At 40.3% G+C, this 19,973-nt stretch overlaps 1 protein-coding gene across 1 annotated transcript in view; it reads right to left on the bottom strand.

Moving 5' to 3' along the window:
- The window catches only part of itfg1 (integrin alpha FG-GAP repeat containing 1), a 129,935-nt gene that overhangs the window by 45,471 nt on the left and 64,491 nt on the right, over nucleotides 1-19,973 (bottom strand). The window contains exon 11 of the mRNA XM_039693448.2: nucleotides 664-817. Coding sequence (XP_039549382.2) covers nucleotides 664-817 — 154 coding nt within the window. The remainder of the gene's footprint in view (nucleotides 1-663; nucleotides 818-19,973) is intronic.

Here is a 19,973-nt window from a genome sequence, read left to right as displayed (position 1 = left end):
GATTTAGTCAAGACAGACAATAGTCAGGCGCATTCATGCGTGTTTCTTGTGTAAAATGAACAATCCAATTCTATCACTCTGATCAAAGGACACTTAGAATCAATATAACAATATGTAACAAGCCTTAAACATCAGTGAGATACACACAGATCAAGGGAGGAGAGATAGAGCTCTCGAAGGGAAGCTATACGTTTGGACTACTAAGAGCAGAAAATAAGTGGTGAAGTGGTTCAAACTGAAACAAAAATAGTGCGAGGAATAAAAAAAAAAGAGAGGAAGCAAGGATTAATTTTATTTCAGCTTTATAGCAATTAATGAAAACTATTTTTAATAGCTTTAGTTAACAACAGGTTCAAAGAAGTCTTTAGGCTACAGAGAATGCACAGGGTGTTAATGCATCAGAGACAGGGGTTTGTTGGAAATGTAGAGGGTGTAGTTCTCTACTCTCAATGTCAAAAGAGGCGAGAGCCTGCGCCACACCACTGGGGCAACATTACAGTCAGAGTAAATCAGATAATAACTAAATCTCGGTATAATGCGGGTCAGAGAGACATCAACGAGATGAAGAAAGAGTGATCGGGGAGAGAGAAAGGGAGGGAGATTAAAGCAGCGGCCGCGTTTTAATTAAAGTGCCAAAAGCAAGAGGAAAAGGCCAACACTTACGTCCTCATAGATGTCAAAAAAAGTGGCCACAACAGCCCTGGGGATGGCACTGAGGTCTGACTGTTCCCAACGCACACTGAACATGCGGCCCACCTCCCGACAGCTCGCGTTATTACATGCCACGTTCTCCAGCAGGAATGCCTGCTGCTGCTTGCTGTGGAGAGAGAAAGAACAGGAGAAATGTCTGTTAATGTGAGTAGGTCTGAGGAACACAATGCTAAAATGTATGCAAAGACACTGTCATGTTGAATTCAACCCTTGCTAATTAAGTTTGCAAGCACATAGCAAATAAGTGAACTCTGACCAATTAAAAGCATGTCTGGGCACTGAACACTACTTAAATTAGAATATCATCCACACACACACACACACACACTGTGGAGAAGCAGAGGGCTTGATGAGTGAGTGAGACTGGAAAAATGCTTGAAAATTGCGAATTAAGCAGAACCTATTCCTTCCCATAATTCAGTGCTGAGTGTGGGGGAGCTGGATCTGGGAGACAGCAGTGAATTTTGAATCACTCAACAATAACCCATCTGCCAGGCCAGGCCTCTGCTTTATTCAGGACCCTTTTCCACACATTTATTTCACAGCGTTTTCCCCCCATAGTCTGAAAGTTACTAGTGACACTTCTCAGAACTACTCTAATTTCAACCTGGGCATGCAAGATGCTAAAAATAGAAAGTGTATAAAGGTTTTCTTCTCTTTCTTCCTTCTGCTGTTTCTTCTTGGTTTCAGGAGAAGGAAATACAGATGAGAAGTGCACAAAACATACATTTGAAGAGTGTTAACTGCTGCCAACTTATCACAAAGCACATACTCCAGTTGAGCTGCGAAAAAAAGATTGAGCTGCATAAACAATGTTCCAGCTTCGAAACAAGTTGAGCTCTATCGACATGCTGCTGATTACCACAGACAGAAATCCATTTAATGAAAACAAACAAATATTTTTTTGTTTAAACTAATTTTCAAACAGTTGTACTGCTTAAAGGGGGGGTTGATTGCGATTTCACGTTTTTCATTTTAAATAGTGTGTAATGTTGCTGTTGTATTACTCTGTTCAATACACACGACTCACAGATGTTCTAACTACAACTACATATAATGTGATTATTTATTTAAACTCATATTTAAGTTGGACCATGAAAATTAATTTCCCAGGTTAGCTGCCCGGGATGGTTTGGCAGGCGATGAGTCTTCCAGTGTGGATTGTCTTGGTCAGTCTGGAGCTTGGTGCACTAATCTGTGCATTTCTCTGCCAAAGCCCCTGTACACCTTTGCTGGCCACCCATCAGTGGAGGCTGATTTGGTGGGGGGGATGGATGGCACAGGACTTTTGCCATAGTCAACTAGCCAAGCAGACAAACTTTGTCCCCTGACAGGATTAAATGACACCACACTTACTGCTGCACGGAGAACAGATGCTTTACTGAAGCTTTCACAGGTTTAACTGGCGGCCACACACAGAAGGAAAGTTTTTGTCCTTGTATTTGGCTCTACAACTGTCATGGCTGCCAATTTAAAGACTAGAAGTTAAAATACACCAGTGCATTTGGAAAGCATCTGTCCTCAAAGCACAAAGACAGTGGAAAAGTAGGTGCCAGAATTTGTGTGTGTGAACCAGAGTAGTATTTTAAGTTTGTGCATGTGAGTACAGAATGTGTCATTATGAGTGTGTGTCTGGTCCCAACTTCCTATCGTTTCACTCCCTCAGTGGAGCACAGTTGTGACCGGTGGCTCGCTGTGCCATCTGCACACCCATGAGCACACACACGTTCCTCGCTTAATTGGGAGCTTCGGACTCAACACCATGACGAACCCAGCATGGAAGAGCAGGCCAGAGGCAAGCCTACAGGCTGACCTCTCCCTCCGCCTCTTTCAAACTCCCTCAGTTTATTCTCTCTTTCTAAAGCAAAAGAAGGATTTTACTGTGCTGTTTCCTGACCACTGTGGAGGCCTTGCATCAAAACGTGAGTTTTTTAAGACATCAGTTATCCAGAAGTCAAATAGGGTACGAGAGAGAGAGAGAAAGAAAGGCATGTTGAGAGGGACGGCAGGCGGCAGGTCTGCAGATTCTCTGAGGGCTACGATGACAAAAGCAGAGAGATCTCGTCCCCCCAGGCATCTCTTCAATACCGGTCCACCCACTCTTCCTGAGGCTTTTCTCTCGCTCTGTCTGTTGCTGTATGTGTTGGTCTACTACTTTTTCAATTTGCTCTTAAGGGCAAAAACAAAGCAGTCTGAAGGGTGGATGGCATTTCAATCATTCCCTACTTCTGAAGGAGTCTTGGCTAGTATAACTTATATTGCGTGTGAGGATGTTGGAGGTGGGGATTTATAGCCTTTTCTCACAGCACTTGATATAATTAAACATCAATTTGATGGCGGATCCAGAAAGGTTCAAACGACAATCACCAGTGAAAACTGGAGATTCACCCGCTGTAAAATGCTAAAGACTTCTGAGTGGCTACAGAAAAAAAAGTGAGTGCATCCGGCCCATGCGAAAACAAGGATACATGTCAGAAGGGCATTACATGCAGTCACGCAATGCTGACGTTAACAATTTGAGAACAAAGTATAATTTGCACAGTCTGACGTGATATGATCGTTAAATATAATCAGCGCGATTTACTGCAATGCTTTTACCCCTTAGTTGGTCAGAACAAAAATGGATGTTTCTTACTTATTCAGATGACATATTCCGGTGAAAATTCTTATGTTGGTCATACTTCCTAAAATAATAATCTGTGATTCTGAACGCAAGTATCCACATCGTTGCACCTTCTCTCCAAAACATTGGATTCATCCGTGCCGTGCCAAGGGTGTCGAAGTGCAACCCACATAAAGTGGTAATTCCGCAAATGACTGCAATTGCAGATTTCAACCAGAGATGGCGACGAAGAGGAAAAACTACGGACTGCAGCTTTAACTTCAAAGGTAGAAAACAGGATACAGAAATACAATTAAAATGATAATCTAAGGAAATTTAATAAAAATTGATGGCCATTTGAACATTTTTTAAATTTTAAATTTGACTTTTTTTTTTTACTATAAAAGCAAATGTTGATTTGCCAAAAGTTTGTTTGAAAGTTTTGAAAAAAATTACAATGCCTTTAAGAATACAGAATACAATGAGAGAATACAAAATGATAGGTAGACAGAGTGACAGAACCATACTGAACGATAGAATGATAGACAGAACAACAGTTAGGAAGACAGCGCTAATTAACGACAACACAACTTTTCGAAAACGCTCTCCAAAGTGAAAAAAATTGAAAACAATGTTTTACAAGTTGTAGTGTGAACTGTGAAAATGCAAGTTTTTGAAAATGATGATGCAGGTTTAGTGCATATTATACTATTTATATGGAGACATGCCACTTCCCCAATCCTTAAAACAACTATATAGGGAAACCCGTATTACCAAAGATGGCGGTTGTATGCACATGCCCCGCCCCTCCCACTGGAAAGCCAATCATCTGCTTTTAACAGTCAAGCCGGGAAACATTTTAGCCTATCGTCTGGTTCCACTGACACATTTGAGGTTTGCGACAGCGGAAAATTTTATATAGTTGTGTAAATATCAGACATCCCAAGTCTCCCGGAAGTTCCGGGAGTCTCCCGCAGATTGATAGCGGCTCCCTGATGACCGCAAATTAGTTCAAATCATGACTTGCCTAAAAGGAATTATACAGACAGTCAGAATGATAGAATGATAGATCGATGGATAGATAGATAGACAGACATACAGATAGATAGATAGATAGATAGATAGATAGATAGATGGCACTCAATAGTTTGAGTGAAAGAGAGATCCAGAAAGCAAACGTACAACTGACATTCTAATGCTTCAGCATGCATTGCTGGGCTAATCAGCTCCGACATGAACCCATTCTTGCTACAACCTCTCCCTGGACTCAGAGTACTTCATGCAGACTGCATGAACGAACAGAAACATCATTACCAGAGTACGGCAAGTGGATCAGTTTATAAGAGTGCCATTTAATGCAGAGAGCAACATAACGAGAAAGCATGTCTTAGATTTCTAGAGACCTTTCAAATGAATCCCTTCTATCTAAAGTGAAGGAAATAAATATTTGCCTAAATGTTTGACAGGCCTTTAAACTTTAATCACGGCCTCATTTCCAGATGCCATTAAAAGAAAATGGAAATACAGTCCACTGCGATGGATCTGATGCCGTCAGGAGTGAAAAATATTGACACTTATTGACATTTATCTTTGCAAAATGAAGACGTCTTTTTACTCTTAGTGGAACTGCCACTAATCCTGACTGACAACGAGACAAGTATTTCAAAACACATGCTCATGAGATGGATGGCCATTGCCTAGCAACAGAGCCCCGTGCAGCTGCAGTAGCTATAGATTTGAGCTTGAGCCCGAGCTCAGCCAGGGCAAATAATTCAATAATACAAATACCATATATACATGGTAAAAGAAATCACTGCCTATGAGAGAAAAAAACAACAACATTCAGTTCTCATTGCAGGCGTGAGCTGCACTCGGTATAAACAATGAACAGCCTAACCTCAGTAAAAACATACACCCATTTGCCTCAAACTGCAGAAGCTAATAGTGAATGCAATCACGTCCAAGTGTGTGTGTGTTTGTGTCCAGGTCTTCCCCCGTGCTCCTCATGGGAGTCTTTTGTCTCGTCCCTCATTAAACCCAAGCACTTCTATTAAGAGGTAATCCTGCCATCATAAAGAAGTGTGCGACTGATGGAATTCAATTATACATGCATTAGCTCAGCATAATGCATCTCTGTGATCTCACTCCTCCCATCTAGCACAGCTTTCAACACTCCTGGAGGAGATCCATGGCTGATCACGCTATCCTTTTCTCTTTCTCTGGCCCCCTCTAAGCATTGTACAGGTATACTTCACCCCAGCAGGTGGTTTCAAGAGGCAATACTGCTCACTGAGCTGTGCAAGGGTTTCCTGTTGCTAAAGACATTTTCAGGGAATAATGGCTGATGTTGAGGACTGTTCTTCTGTTCATTTCTCACCTTATGTAGGTGGGTTGAATTCAAATAGTACGTCTTCCTCTGAATTAACATTAAGTACTGCATTGTATTGCTTATAACCCCACACACTCCCCCATTAAAGGCCGTGATCTAATCAGATTCAGTTAAATTTAGAAGGGTAATTGAATGGAAAGTTAGGGTTAGGGTTTACCCAAAAATTTTAAAATGCCACCCATCTTTATGTCACTCCAAACCTGTATGGTTTTAATTTTATGTACAAAAATTACTGAGATTAAAGAGCACCTATCAAGGATTTTTGAACGGAATGAAAACATCCTGCAAAGATTTATATCTGAAAGTGCACCGTATATAAAGTTATTGTCTTTCAAAAGTGAGAGTCAACTCAGAGTCTATGAAATGAACTGTTTTTGAAACGAGTCCTTAGCTGTTTTGTCGTGACGTAAATACAGAACATTAGCTCATTGGCCGCTCCCAACAACTGCGCGCGCAGACGGGAGTGTAAACTTGAAGTCTAGTCTAGAACACATTCAAATACTTCAGCTGAATCGCATCATTTCGAGAAGACGGTGTGTTCTACAATGCAAAGATAGTTCAGCCACTTGTTTCCATTGTCCAGGGATGAGCATGTGAAGAATCAGAGTTCATATTTGCAACGATACCACAACAGTATAGCCCGAACCTTGTGTTCTCATCATTTTAATGACGAATCATTCGCAAACCGGTTGTTCCTGAAAGAGGGCTCAGTATCCAGTGTATATGGATGAGGTTCGTCCTCCTCCGAATCACAATCTGTAAGTAATATTAATAATGTTTGCTATGTTTTCTGTAGCATGCACAATATAGTTATATTGTGTTGTGTGTGTTGTGTACACGTGCAGCTTCAACGCATTCTTATCCTTTAGCGTCATATAGAACACTCTATGACAAAACGGCGCTATACTGCGCACATGGCACCCGTTAACGTTAATATAACACGCGCTGTGATGGGTAGGTTTAGGTGTGGGGTAGGGTAGTCTCATATTATATGCTAAAGGATTTATGACAACTTGGGTTCGCGTGTTATATTAACGATAAAGGGTGCCATGTGCGTATTATAGCGCCGTTTTGTCATATAGCGTTCTATGTGACGCTAAAGGATGAGAACGGGCTGGCAGCTTCTAAGCAGGGTAAAGTTAGTTTTGTTTTTGATATTCACCAGACATTCATTGAAAAATGGCAATTACCTCCTAAACGACTTAGCCAAATATGACTTCGCTCTATATAATAAGCACTGCCCTTCACAAGCCGCTGTAATGTGAGTTTCTCCGGGAAAGCTCGCTCTTGACGGAGACGCGAATAAGGGACCGTGTGGAAAGTGCACTTTTTCTGACACGTTTGTTCAAACACTATATACAATTTTCAACACTTGACAAGCTATAATCCTGGTTATGGGCATACCGTTGCCGACAGTCTCTGCCTACGGTTTACCAATAACAACTGACAGATTCGCGTCACTCAAATCATTTGGGAGTCGATGAGCAAATCAGTTAAAAATAAATGCATATTATAAGACAAATAAAGTGTTTTTTATCCTTGCATGCACGTTAAACTGTTTTTGGGAACTCCCAAAACAAAAATAGGAACATTTCAAATGCTATGATAGGGGCTCTTTAAATAATTCCTAAATGGCATCCCAGCAAAAAAATATCTTTAAGAAAAGTTATTTTTAGACAAATTCCAGTGTTAATGGATTTTATTACAGATTTCCCATATTCCTGAAACATTCTGTTGATGAACAGTTTTTGTTTTGTTTCCCTTTTTAAGTTGATAGAAGCCGTTTCTGCATGATTGCTGGCAGGCGAACTAACTTGCCTTAAAAGGACTGTGACCATGTCTCCGACATGAAAAGTGATTGAAGGGGAGGAGGAAGCTCTAAAATAAAAGTCAAACATGGTAACATGGTGCTGAATCTGACTACTTAAAGAAACGAAACGTTCCCTTCTGTGCCTGTGAAATTTGGAGCTCTGTAGTGCAGAAGAGAGACTGAGGTGTTGAATTGGAGAGAGAGGCATACTGAAGCAAAGAGGTGATTAGAGCAGTTCAGAAACACACACACACACAAAAAAAGAGTGTAATAAAGTCTCTCAGGAGCTTTGCAAAAACCAGAACACACCTGTCGGCCCAAAAGATGGGCATCCACCTGCTCCCTGACTACAGATCAGCTCACACCTCTACACTCCACCTGTGTGCATGAGAGAGCTGGAGTCCACCACATCTTATGGAGCTCCTTTATATCTAAACCACCATGAAAAGATCCTTGATAAAGATGTTAGAAATATGTCAGAAAATTCATGATCCAGCACTTCATAATTGTAACATCTGGATCAAGTCCACTTTAATCACCAGATAAGTGTTCTTGGCAGCTCAGGTGAGGGGTAGGGAAGAGCGATGAGAGGTAGAGAGAGAGAGGTAGAGAGAGAGAGAGTGTGAGTGAGAGAGAGAGAGAGAGAGAGAGAGAGAGAGAGAGAGAGAGAGAGAGAGAGAGAGAGATGAGCAAAGAAGGCCTGGTTACTGCCTCGTCCGCGCTCGAGTCAGTGCAGCCTCACGTACATGACAAATGGATTTTCAGTGCTGTCCCTCCGGCTGTTTAGCTGCGCTTTCCTCTGCTGATTCTATTTGAATTGACAAATGAAAATAAATTTGATTTTCAATGGCATCCTTTTCATTAAAATTCATTAGGTCTGCGGGCCTTAACGGTGGGGCCTCATTGGTGGGACACGGCCAATTACTGTTTTAAAAAAATAATAATTATAAAATAATGCTGAAATTAGTCAGTTTTACGTACTTTTGGGACGAGCGCACAATTTCTTACGCCCATCCAAATATCTCTGCAGTAGATCAGCGTCTCATTTCTCTTCCCTGACAAGCTGTGGTGGGCATCCTGAGGCTGTTGATGCAGAACGTTAATTAATTTTTAGCGTAAATGGGCTGGATTGGGGAGGAGGTGGGACCATTAGCCCACGGCTTAATGGAGGTCCTATCGAGAGGGTCATCTGCATGGCGGGAAAACGACTTTGATCTACAAAGCAAAGTGACAGGGGAGAAAGAGAAAGCTAGTAAAATATCAAGACAGAGGAGGAGTGCGAAGGAACTGGGAAACACCCCGTTAATGGCCCTCTTGAGTGCTGAGAAGGGGCTTCTGGCTAGAAGTGTAGGAGTGTGTAGCGCATCCGACGGGATGAGGAGATGAACAGGAGAAGCCTTCAGCAAACTCAATCATACGACTGCAGCCAGAGACTTCAGGACACAGCAATGGGAATGTACTTTATTTTCCTTTCTTCTATGTCAATACACAAACCAACACATGGACACAGCCATGGACGGGTATAGAGACATTTATATTATACAAACATACTGTGCAGAAAAAACAAATTTCACTGTATTTTGATTTAATGCAAACACAAAGTCCTCTTCTCTGCCCTTTTCTTTTCACCATAATAATTCTTTATTCTCATGAGCTGTTGTTTAATGTCTCTCTCTCTCTCCCCTCTCAGACAGAAGAAAGTTGATTTAATTACAGCTAGCAGCCATTTCATTTCCGGAGGATGGTTAACTGAGTGCCAGGAGCAGAGTGCAGTTCTATGTTGTGATCTGTACTGCTTAAAAAGACTGATTGAGAGAGACTAATAAAACATGAATATAATGAATAAATAATGAATGAACTGAATAGAGAAACAAAACTATTTTATTATCTATTCCTAACTTGCAAAATACACATTATTTTTGAATACGGACAACACAAAAAAGTGATTTAAACATAAGAAAGCTCACGAGACTGCATTTAACAGATTTTTTTATTGTGACAACGGATGATGTGCCACAGGTTAGACCGACTTTTTGTTGCCATCTCATTTTGATATTAAGTGATTCCTAAAGCTAAGATGGACTTTAGTTTTGTTCTAAGTAAGTATGATAAACATTTGGGGTTCCAGTCTGAGACCTCTTGTAGAAATAATTCTAATTTGCTTTTTTTCTTGAAACATATTTGTGGCGAGCAGGACGAGGCAGAGGGCCGCGAGAGAACGGCGCGAGGCTGACACTGTGAATGCTCAGACTGATCTCATGAAGTAGCATGTGTATGACACGCCAATTCGTATTTCCATTTTTGGCGTGCTATCAAGACGCATAATCGCCTTTCAGCGTGTTTATGAACGCCGTTGACTTAACGTTATATAAATATATGACTTACCTCAACCCCGTCCCTAAACCTAACCGTCACTGGGGTTAATGGCATTTATGACTGTTCCCTTACCATCCTAGGTAAAAAAAAGATATGACTTACCTCAACCCCATCCCTAAACTTAACCGTCACTGGGGTTAATGGCATTTATGACTGGAGATTTGACTGCGTGTACGGACACGCGGAATGACGCGGGCGTTAATGGCGTAGATATATACGCATACACGCGGATACACGCGGATAGCTCAAAATGCGTAGAGATAACACGCCACCTGACTCGAAAGTGGCTTATATGTTTACGCAAAAGTCATGATGTCATGTTGGAATGCTGTTGAGCCCTGATGAGCAAACCCTGTTGTATTATATAATTTCTAACAGATCAGGGGCCGTATTCACAAAGAATTTTAAGGCTAAAAGTAGCTCCTAACTGCGAATTTAGGAGCAACTCCTAAAAATAATGGGCGACTCACTCCTAAATTTAGGACTCCTAATTTTTTTCACTAAGAGTAATTCACAAAGCATTTTAGCCCTTTCAGTAGCACCTAAGTCTGGGACAGCTTAAAGGAAGTCGAGAGGACTCCTAACTCACTAAGACCTATTCACAAAGGATTGTAGCAACACCAGCGCCTCTCGCAGTTGTCCGGGGTCCGCGAAACAAGCGGGAATGCTGCATTCATCTGCAAACAAATCCACGTCCATGTGTCACGCTAAGTTTTGCTTGATATCCCAGTGCCGAATTTCACTTTTATTATTATTATTATTTTTTTGTAGCACCAACTGGGTTTTTCTAGCAGTAACTGATCCTGCGTCCAGTTGTGGTTTCTTTTCCATTTTGGTGAGTTCATAATCCACCGTCATAAAAATACAAGGCGCCGCGTTCTCCTTTTTCTAAAGCGCTAAGGCGGTTGCGCTCCGGTTGTTTCTTGTCACGTGACCAACGGTGCGCTCCATACGGACGCGCTTGGAAAAAAAACGGGCGCTTACACCTACATTTAAAATAACGAACTTGAGAACGCAAAAGATGCGATATGTGAACACTAGACGCCCTTAGGCTACCTTGAATAATTTCATCCATGGCTTTTCTCTCTCAGCCTTGAATTACACTTTACTGGGGCCTGCACAAACATGTCATTATTCGATGACATTACTCTTTTTATTATTTTGTGTAGGACACAGACATATTTAGATGTCGTAATTCCATGAATTGTTGCTGTTTTATGTTCCGCATGATGGCCCTGTCATCTAACAACCAATCACCATGATCATTGCGAGGAAGCTTGTGCATGAGAATAGATGTCATCCATAGCAACGAAGACTCACTCTTAGTTTAGGAGTTGTCATTTTTCCTTACTAAGAGTAGGTCTGAAAGGCGTTGTGAATAACTTTTAAGAGAAAACTCCTAGCTAAAATATTTTAGTGCAATTTAGGAGTACTCCTAGTGGTACGATAATTTTTTTTTGAATACAGCCCCAGTTGATCATGTAACCTGGCATGCCAGACCTACATCAAGATACTAGGTCTGGGAACTCATCATTGACAGGGCTCAATCCGAGAGGCGGGATAAACGGTTGTCTTTCAAATTCTCTCTGCACGCAAGTGGATAGCGCTACAACCAATTAGAGCAACGAAGACGGTGACGACTCAGTCCCAGGCGTTTTCCCACCAGCGGAGCTAGTTGATATATTAAACTTTTACCGTATCCAGTCAGCAAAAGTAGCGGTCAAAGCCAAATTGAAAGACAGCTGTTCGCCAGCAGCAGTCATTCTTTGTTTTCAAGTAGCAGTGAACAGTAGCAAATCTGTCGTCATTATGTTAAGCCTGTCCGCCGACTCTATAAACATGTGATTGGCCTGACCAGAGTTTGGTTTTTCCAGCTAAAACGTCTATGCAGAGTTGCTACTGTAGACCACACTGGCTGTGAAGTAATTGTTGCTGCTGCTAGGGTGCGTCTAGATTTCTAGGCTATTGTTCATGTACATTCAAACATGAATAAATACACTACCACTACCAAGGTTTGGGGTTGGTAATAATTTTTTATATATCTGAAAGTAGTTTCTTGCTCACCAAGGCTGCATTTATTTGATCCAAAATACAGCAAATTTATCTTGTGAAATATTTTTAAAGTTTAAAATGACTGTTTTCTATTTGAATATATTTAAAAATGCAATTTACTCCTGTGGTGTATATACATAGATTCCTCACACAGTAAATAGGAAATCACTTTGTCACCATTATTTGACCATTAGAAAGGGAAAGATCCTGAGATGGATGCGTTCCAGAGAACAACACTGTGTCCAGATGTTTTATCAGGCTAAACGACATCCTCGCCTGACACATAAAAATGAGGGGTGATTGAGCAGTCTCACTGCTGTCTACATAATCTCAACCTCTGCTCTGAGGTCAGAGGTCATTCTCTCGCTTTTGATGCATCCGCAATAGTTAATCTCTGAATCAGTGCAGAATGCTTTAGTGGGAAATGATTACACAACTTTAAACAGCTGTATCAGAGGGACATGATCACAGTGTCACTAATGATGAGATCTGAAGCAAAGCAGAAAAGCTTTGGGTTAGTGAAAAGCTACAGGATTCTGATCAATGTGTTCTTAAAGCAGAATGTGTGATATAATGAGACCAAGATGATGTGATTGTGTATTATTTAGATGTCCAGAAGTGAACAAAAAAAAAATCAATGCGAGGAGAGCCGGGAGAAGATGAACAAAACAAGTGCTGTTCTCAGCCCTCTTAAAGCGATTTCATTTGCGAGTCAGAGGGCTGATGACCAAGCTCTTTTACTGCTCTTCATTTCATCTAAAGCCAAATGAGCACCTGGGCAGGACCCCAGAGCAGAAGAGAGTGGAATGGGAAAGGAAGTGAGTGTGTAGGAGATGGGCCAGCTATTTGACATGTAATCTGCTGATAAAGAGAAGATTGAAAAGCATGCTTGCTTAGCTGGCTCAACAATCCTCGCTCTCTCTCTCAATCAGACCAAGGGCAAATTCAACAGGCTAACAGCAGTGATGGAAAACAAAGCTGGAGAAGGACACAGAAGCAGCAGAGTCGGTGGGAGGTTCTCTTGAAACCGAAGTAGTCGTGCGTAGATACAATGTTAAATACCCATAGTGAATGTGTGTAAATTGGGTGAGAACGTGTCAACAGAATCAGGTCTGCGAGAGTAGCAAAGCCTCTTAGAGGCAAGTCCATTTCCTCTGCAGATATCTTATAACATACAGCTCCTATGAACTTGAAAGGGGAGAGACAGATTATGTCAAGACTATGAGTCAGTAATGTGTTTCACAGTGACGTACAAACGCCAGCGATAACTTCCGATGCATGCGCAGAGCGAAACATGGCTGTGGTTACAGGAGGTAAAAACGATATAAATACTGTTCGTTTTCTAACACAAACCGCTCGTTTTGTGTCTTAGACCATCATTGTGTACTTACATTTACTGGTCATTCAATCATGTTTAATTTGGACTTCTCTGTGCATGCTCTTTTAAGGTGAACCGAGGGTGGCCCCCCTAAACCTGCATTATATGACTGATAGACAACACCGGTTTGACCAGAAAATATCAAAATTGAAAATACTGCGGAAACAAAGACACCTACATCTTGGATGCCCTTGAGGTAAGATAAAACATATCAAAAATTAATTTCAAAGTAAACTATTCCTTTAACATTGCTAAGAAAATTCCCACTCCTCCGTGAGAGATACGAGACTGGTGCGTATCACAGGTGTCACTCATCAGTAATCACGCTATCGACCTCGCGTCATTCTCCCACGACCCTCAGTCTCGTCCTGCTCGCCACAGTGAACAATCGAAATCCCGGGCAGACTCAACACAGAGACTTTAGTAGCCTACACTTGTGTAACTACTGCGTTCTGTTACCGGTAGGCGTGGCCTCCAATGACAGTGAAGCAAGTGCATTCTGGGAGTTGTCTTTCATCCACAATAAGCCAAAAATCCGCCTATTCTCAGTCTAGAAAGCTCCAAATTCAAAAACAATTTCACATTTCTTCTACATAAATGACCCATTTTAAATACACATTCATCTTTCCAGAGGTGAAGTATCCCTTTAATCTCCTCCACAGCTCTTCACATCAGTGCCAGCATGTGGGCTGGACTCATATGGTCAGTGACATTCCCTTAAATATTACCACTCCAGCAGTAAGCCAGTTATACATCCGCACAGAACCATGTGCTTTAGATGGAGGTATCTAACAATCTAAGTAATGCTATATTCTTTGCTTCAAGACTAGGAGGCAAATGTGAATGATGTGATGCGTTTCTCCTACAATATGTTTACATGCATCCAAGGTCAAAAAACACTTAAATGTTCTCATACTGTATATACATTGCAGAATCACCTCATTCCACAGTGTCTGAAATGGTCATTTCCTAGAGTATGATCCGATTGGTGAGATGGTCCAGTGTGTTGTGATTGGTCTAGAGATTACAGTGCGTGTTGGAAAGTAAACGTCCATTACCATATCTGAATTTGAGCTCCGGAGGCTTCCTCAGCACATGCATTTAGTGATACAAACAATAGCAATGGCATCAGTTTTACTGTATACATTTTACCATGCATGCATAGTGGATTTGCTTTTGCAGCACAGAAAATATCATCTTCTCAACATGTCGACAACACAAACCAAACTCTTCCAGGTCTCAGCCAATAAAGAGCATAGGGTGGCTACCTACATAGGTTTGTTCTGGAAGTTAGAAATACTGGCGAGTTCAAAATTGGTTCATTCATTCGTTCGATCTTTGAAACTTTGCAGACATTTTACATTCACAAAAAAACTGAATAACACACTACATGAAAGGTAATTTCTGAAAGTAATAATAATGGGGCACTTTAAATCAAAATTGACTTCATTTACTTTCTCAAGGTTTATGCACTTAATGTGCATGATTCACCAGTTCTGCTGACGTTAAGCATACTTTTCACAATCTATTCAATTCCTGATGGACAACATAATAAAAAAAGTTCCCCTTGTAATATGCCGTTTCACTAACAAATACCTTATAATAGAAGCAAACAAATATTTTAAATTGGCAGTTCACTCAAAAATAAAAATCCTTTGTATCATTCCAAACTGTATGACTTTTGTGGAAACATGTTTTAGTGTTAATTTGAAAGTCAGTCACTGATAAAAAAAACAGCTGAAAACCTCTTCTTTTGTACCTCTTCTAAAATATCTTCTTTTGTGCTCCACAGAAGAATGCTAGTGTGGAATGACATGAGAGTGAGTAAATGACAGATTTAAAATTTTTGGGTGAATTGTGCAAAATTTGGCCAAGCTTTAGCTGTTAGATAGATGGCCTAACATTTGACTCTTGAATACTTTGGTATACTTAGAGGAGTTCATGGTCAACTCAATGACAGCAAGGTAGGTGCCCAGGTCCTGTGACTGCAAAATCAAGTCCTAATCACTAACCCTCCACCTGCGTGATGGACAATTGGTATAATGTGTTTGTGCTGATGTGCTGTGTTTGGTTTTTGCCAAACATTTCCACTTTGCTCTCGTCGGTCCAAAGGATATTGTTCTAGAAGTCATGAGGTCTGTTCAGGTGCAATGTTGCAAATCGAAGCTGTGCAGCCATGTTCCATGTTCATACTTCAAACCATTTCTAATTGTATTGGCATAAACTTCAACATTTAAGAGGTTAACTGAGGCCTGAGTCTGATGTGTACTTCTTGGGCGTTTCGCGATTTCTCTGAGCATTTCACGGTCTGACCTTGGGGTGAATTTGCTGAGACGTCCACTCATGGGAAGTCTTGAATGTTTTTCACTTGTGAATAATATACCTCACTGTAGAATGATGGACTTCAAATTGTTTGGAAATGGCCTTATAACCCTTCCCAGATTAATGGCAGCAAAAATTGCTTCTCTAAGATCATTGCTGATGTCTGTCCTGCTTGGCATTGTGTTAACCCGCACCTGAATGCTCCAGACCAGTAAACTGAAAAAACTTCTGCTTTAATAGTGTTGATTAATTGATGAAAGGCATTTGATTAGCAGCTCCTGACTGCTACTTACCCTCTTAATTCAATAGGGTGTCCTTTCTTTTTCACATGACTGTAAACTGCCAAGATTGAGATTAAAAAATTTGTGATTGATGATTTAAAATCTACATTTTCAGACTAAATTGCAAACATTCAGATTGGAAGGAGAGGGCACAACAGAAGATAAAAATAGTATCTACTGTACACCTACACCTCATCTGCCAATGACATCCCTTTATCTTATATTTATTGCCTAAAGAGCATTTGACAGAGAGATAACTGAGAGAGAGAGAGAGAGAGAGAGAGAGAGAGAGAGAGAGAGAGAGAGAGAGAGAGAGAGAGAGAGAGAGAGAGAGAGAGAGAGAGAGAGAGAGAGAGAGAGAGAGAGAGAGAGAGAGATTAAATGACAGGAGCCCACAGAGAAGTGGAGAGAGGCTGATGATGTGGTCTGAACATGAAGAGGATGGAGATATGAAGAACCCTGAAGAGTCAATAAGATAACACAAATTGAATGCTAACATTCATCCACGGTTAATCCCCAGTTAAGAAAAATTAAGAAAAATAAGAAAACTAGACAAGCATAAATCTGTGCACTGTCACCATATCTGCTGTTGACTATTTTTGTCTCATTTAAAAGAAGTGTGAAGCTCTCATTTCAATTCTAAACGATTTTGACTTTGAAAATGTCTCTGGCTGGTTGGGTAAACTCTCTCACCCACCCACTCGCTCAAAAAAATCACTTACCAACTCCAACACACTCTATCACCTCAGAAACCATGACAACCTTTGCTGACAAAATGGGCTGGAGCAGTTTGAAAGCGTTTGAGGGGAACAAGAAAAGAAACTGGCACAAGATTATTCACATCTAAATCCGTCACTTATTTCTAAACGGAAAAACGCCCATGCGTTTGGTGGATATCAGCATGCTGCTTCTGACCTCATGAACATATATACCCCTTCAGACATCCATTAGGCCCCTATATTCAACACAGTTTTTTACAATTAAATGTTGTCCTTTTTTATTTGAACTTATTTTATTTTAGAGATCATTGTTTTATAGATACATTTTTTATAGGATATTTTAGATTTATCCTTGTATTGCATTTTATCAAAAAGCCCTTATTGTGTTGTATTGCTCATGTATTGTATTGCACGTATTGCATTTTACTAAAAAGCCCTTCTAGGGACAAATGTGGTAAATTAGCTTTGGCTAAAAACATTGATACATGCATCAGATCAATGTCAAAGTGTATCTATGTTATTTGTATCTGTCCCTATCTAAATAAACTATAATAATAATAATCATCATCATTTGGTCCCTGCTCAAAATTCAAATACAAATTCTATCTGTAAAAAAAGGTGGCATGAAATATATTTTATCTGTTTTAAATGGCAAAAAGTAGAGGGTGCAAGAATCTCAAAGGCCACGCCACATACATAGTCCGAAGTTAAAGGAGTGACAGCTGCATTTAAATGTGGGAATGAGTTCCCCAAATTATTGTTCCATCTTCCATGCATGTATGGAACACGACTCACACCTGAAACTGCGTGATTGACACTGTGGTAAGCATGGAAACGCTCTGGGGTCTTACATATTTGGTCTCTGCAATTCTGACCAAAGAAATAGTACAGCAACAAAAGACTTGTATATGTCCAGCAATTTTGACTAAAGCAAAGTCGGCAGAGGCGTTGTTTCTTTCTTTTGCTTGGAAAGGCTTTTTCACAGATTTCCACATTTTATAATTGTTTTTAGGCTTGTTGTTTAAGCTTGGCTCATAAAGCAATCGAGTTTATGAATTTATTAATGTGATCATTGTGGAGGTTGCAATATTTTTTTCTTAATTTCAGCATTTGGATTTTGTTCGCTGCTTTTCTAGCAAGATCTGGCAACATGAATGAGTCAGACTCGTACCACTTTCCCTGTGATTTAAGCACATCCAGAAGAGAGAAACATCTCTGATGCACGTTAAAATACGTGATTAACAACTTCTGGCTCCGTTTGCATGTTTGCATAACATGTTTTGTAAATGCGGTTGTCACTCCCGTAAATCACTGAGTGTGTGTGTACAGAACAGGATTAATCACTAAAAGGTGAATTGACAACCGAATTCAGTAGCAGTGTGTATGTGGCTAATGTGATTCCACCGAGTGTGAAAAAAGATTCTTTTTTTTTTTTTTACATTTTTTTAAGGCAACCACATCTTAATGATATAATAGCAGAAGGAGATGTAAACCACAACAAGACCAAAGATTCAGAGAAAGACGCTGTGGTCTTTAATTAAAAGGTTCAAGGGAGTGTTTAGAGCGATCCAAGCACAGATTGATGAGATAAGAAAGTGGCCAGCTGTGAGTAGAGGAGGTTTTAACATCCAGCTCCTGGCTGATGAGAATCAAATCACTCTCCTTGGCATCTGAACCATTAATGACAATAGGCCGATTTGAACAAACTCTGTTGCATCTCTGAGGTCTCTGGATGCATGTTGCCTGATTACTGTTGAAGTGAGTTGATGAGACTGGCTGTGGGGTGATTAGAGGAGACTATAGCAAGCACTAAACTCTTATGACACAAGGGGAAGGTTAAGCCTCTGCTGACTTAAAGATTAGGTCGACCTAATTTGTTAAGAATGAAGACTAAAGAATAAAAATAAGCAGGTCATAAAAAAACAAAAGGGTTTTCAAGAATTCTGTGCGTGTGGCTAAACCACCTCATGTGATTCTCTGAGTCCGGACACACATCTCCTGCCCTTCAGGGTGACATGAAGTTGTCTTTGTTTTCTAAAAGCATCTGGAGCATCTCTCATAGCCACCTGGAGGCCAGCGGCAGAAGCTCTGGTATCTTATCTCAATCAGAGAGCTGTTAATCCATTCATGCCCTTTCTGCTGTTCTCTCACAGGCCTGCCTGTCCTCACTTAGGTCAGGCCAGATCGAAGATGGGCGACGTCCCAGCTGTCTGTTTTGTGGTCACTCGACAAGGTTTTACACTGCCATTTATATATTGTTAACATAATAGTGAATCAGTTGTCATGTACAATGAAAAATGCTATTTTAAAGATTTTTTGATAGATAGATATACTGCAACACCATACAAACGATGTCCCCAGTCCACCCACACCACTTACAGAAAGATGCAAATATTGGTCATTCAAAAATTGCCATGGTTGTGATGGCACAACCATAAGCAAATTTATATGAACCAGAATGTCAGAAATTCTTGCTGCTTCAATTCAAATTCTTTCAAGGAGAAAAAAAGAGAAGGAAAAAGCACGGCTGTGCTTTGAAAAACAGGTACTGTGGCAGTATCTAAAAGATCCTATTTGGATAAAGGGAAAAGTAATAAATGTTGAGCTTCATCCCTGGTTTGTTTCTTAGGAAGTAAAAAGTATTGTACGTACGAGTGCAAAAATGCAATAGGGTTTAGGAAAGTATTTTAAAAGTTTCATGGTGGTGGGTTTTTACTTTTAAAATGCAAAACCTAGTTCCTTTTTTACCATTCAATATTGATAAAAAATAATTTTCTTGCTCAGTAATTCACATTTTAATATAGAAGTCATTGTCGCACAGAGGCGGGTTATAACTCTGTACAAGTACCCTGACAGATTTCCTTCAAGGGTTAGTGCATTCAAAGATGAAAAATTTGTCATCATTTACTCCCCCTCAAGTATTTCCAAAGTTTCTTTCTTCTGTTGAACATAAAATAAGATATTTTGAAGAATGTTGGTAACCAGAAAGTTGAATGTAGCCATTGACTTCCCTATTTTGTCCCTACTATGGAAGTCAATGGCTACCGTTAACTGTCTAGTTACCAACACTCTTCAAAATATGGTGTATCCATCTCAAGACGATGTGCAAATCTAGTGTCTGCTGGAAAACTGTTTGTGATTTATAACTGAGATATGATTTCAATTTTTCATTCAAAACCCAGGATGTGTATAGTATACATCACATACATCACAACAATGGTGACTTTTTGCACTATAAAACAAGTAAACAATTTCATAATGACTATCCATAGACTTATTTTCACCATGTCACTAACACCATCTCCAGTACTTGCTCTGAAATGCTTGCTAAGA

This window comes from Pimephales promelas, chromosome 1 (assembly GCF_988280905.1).
Source record: "Pimephales promelas chromosome 1, fPimPro1.hap1.1, whole genome shotgun sequence".
Taxonomy (NCBI): Eukaryota; Metazoa; Chordata; class Actinopteri; order Cypriniformes; family Leuciscidae; genus Pimephales; species Pimephales promelas.
The sequence above is the reverse complement of the archived record's forward strand: the minus strand, read 5'-3'. Positions and strand labels throughout refer to the sequence as shown.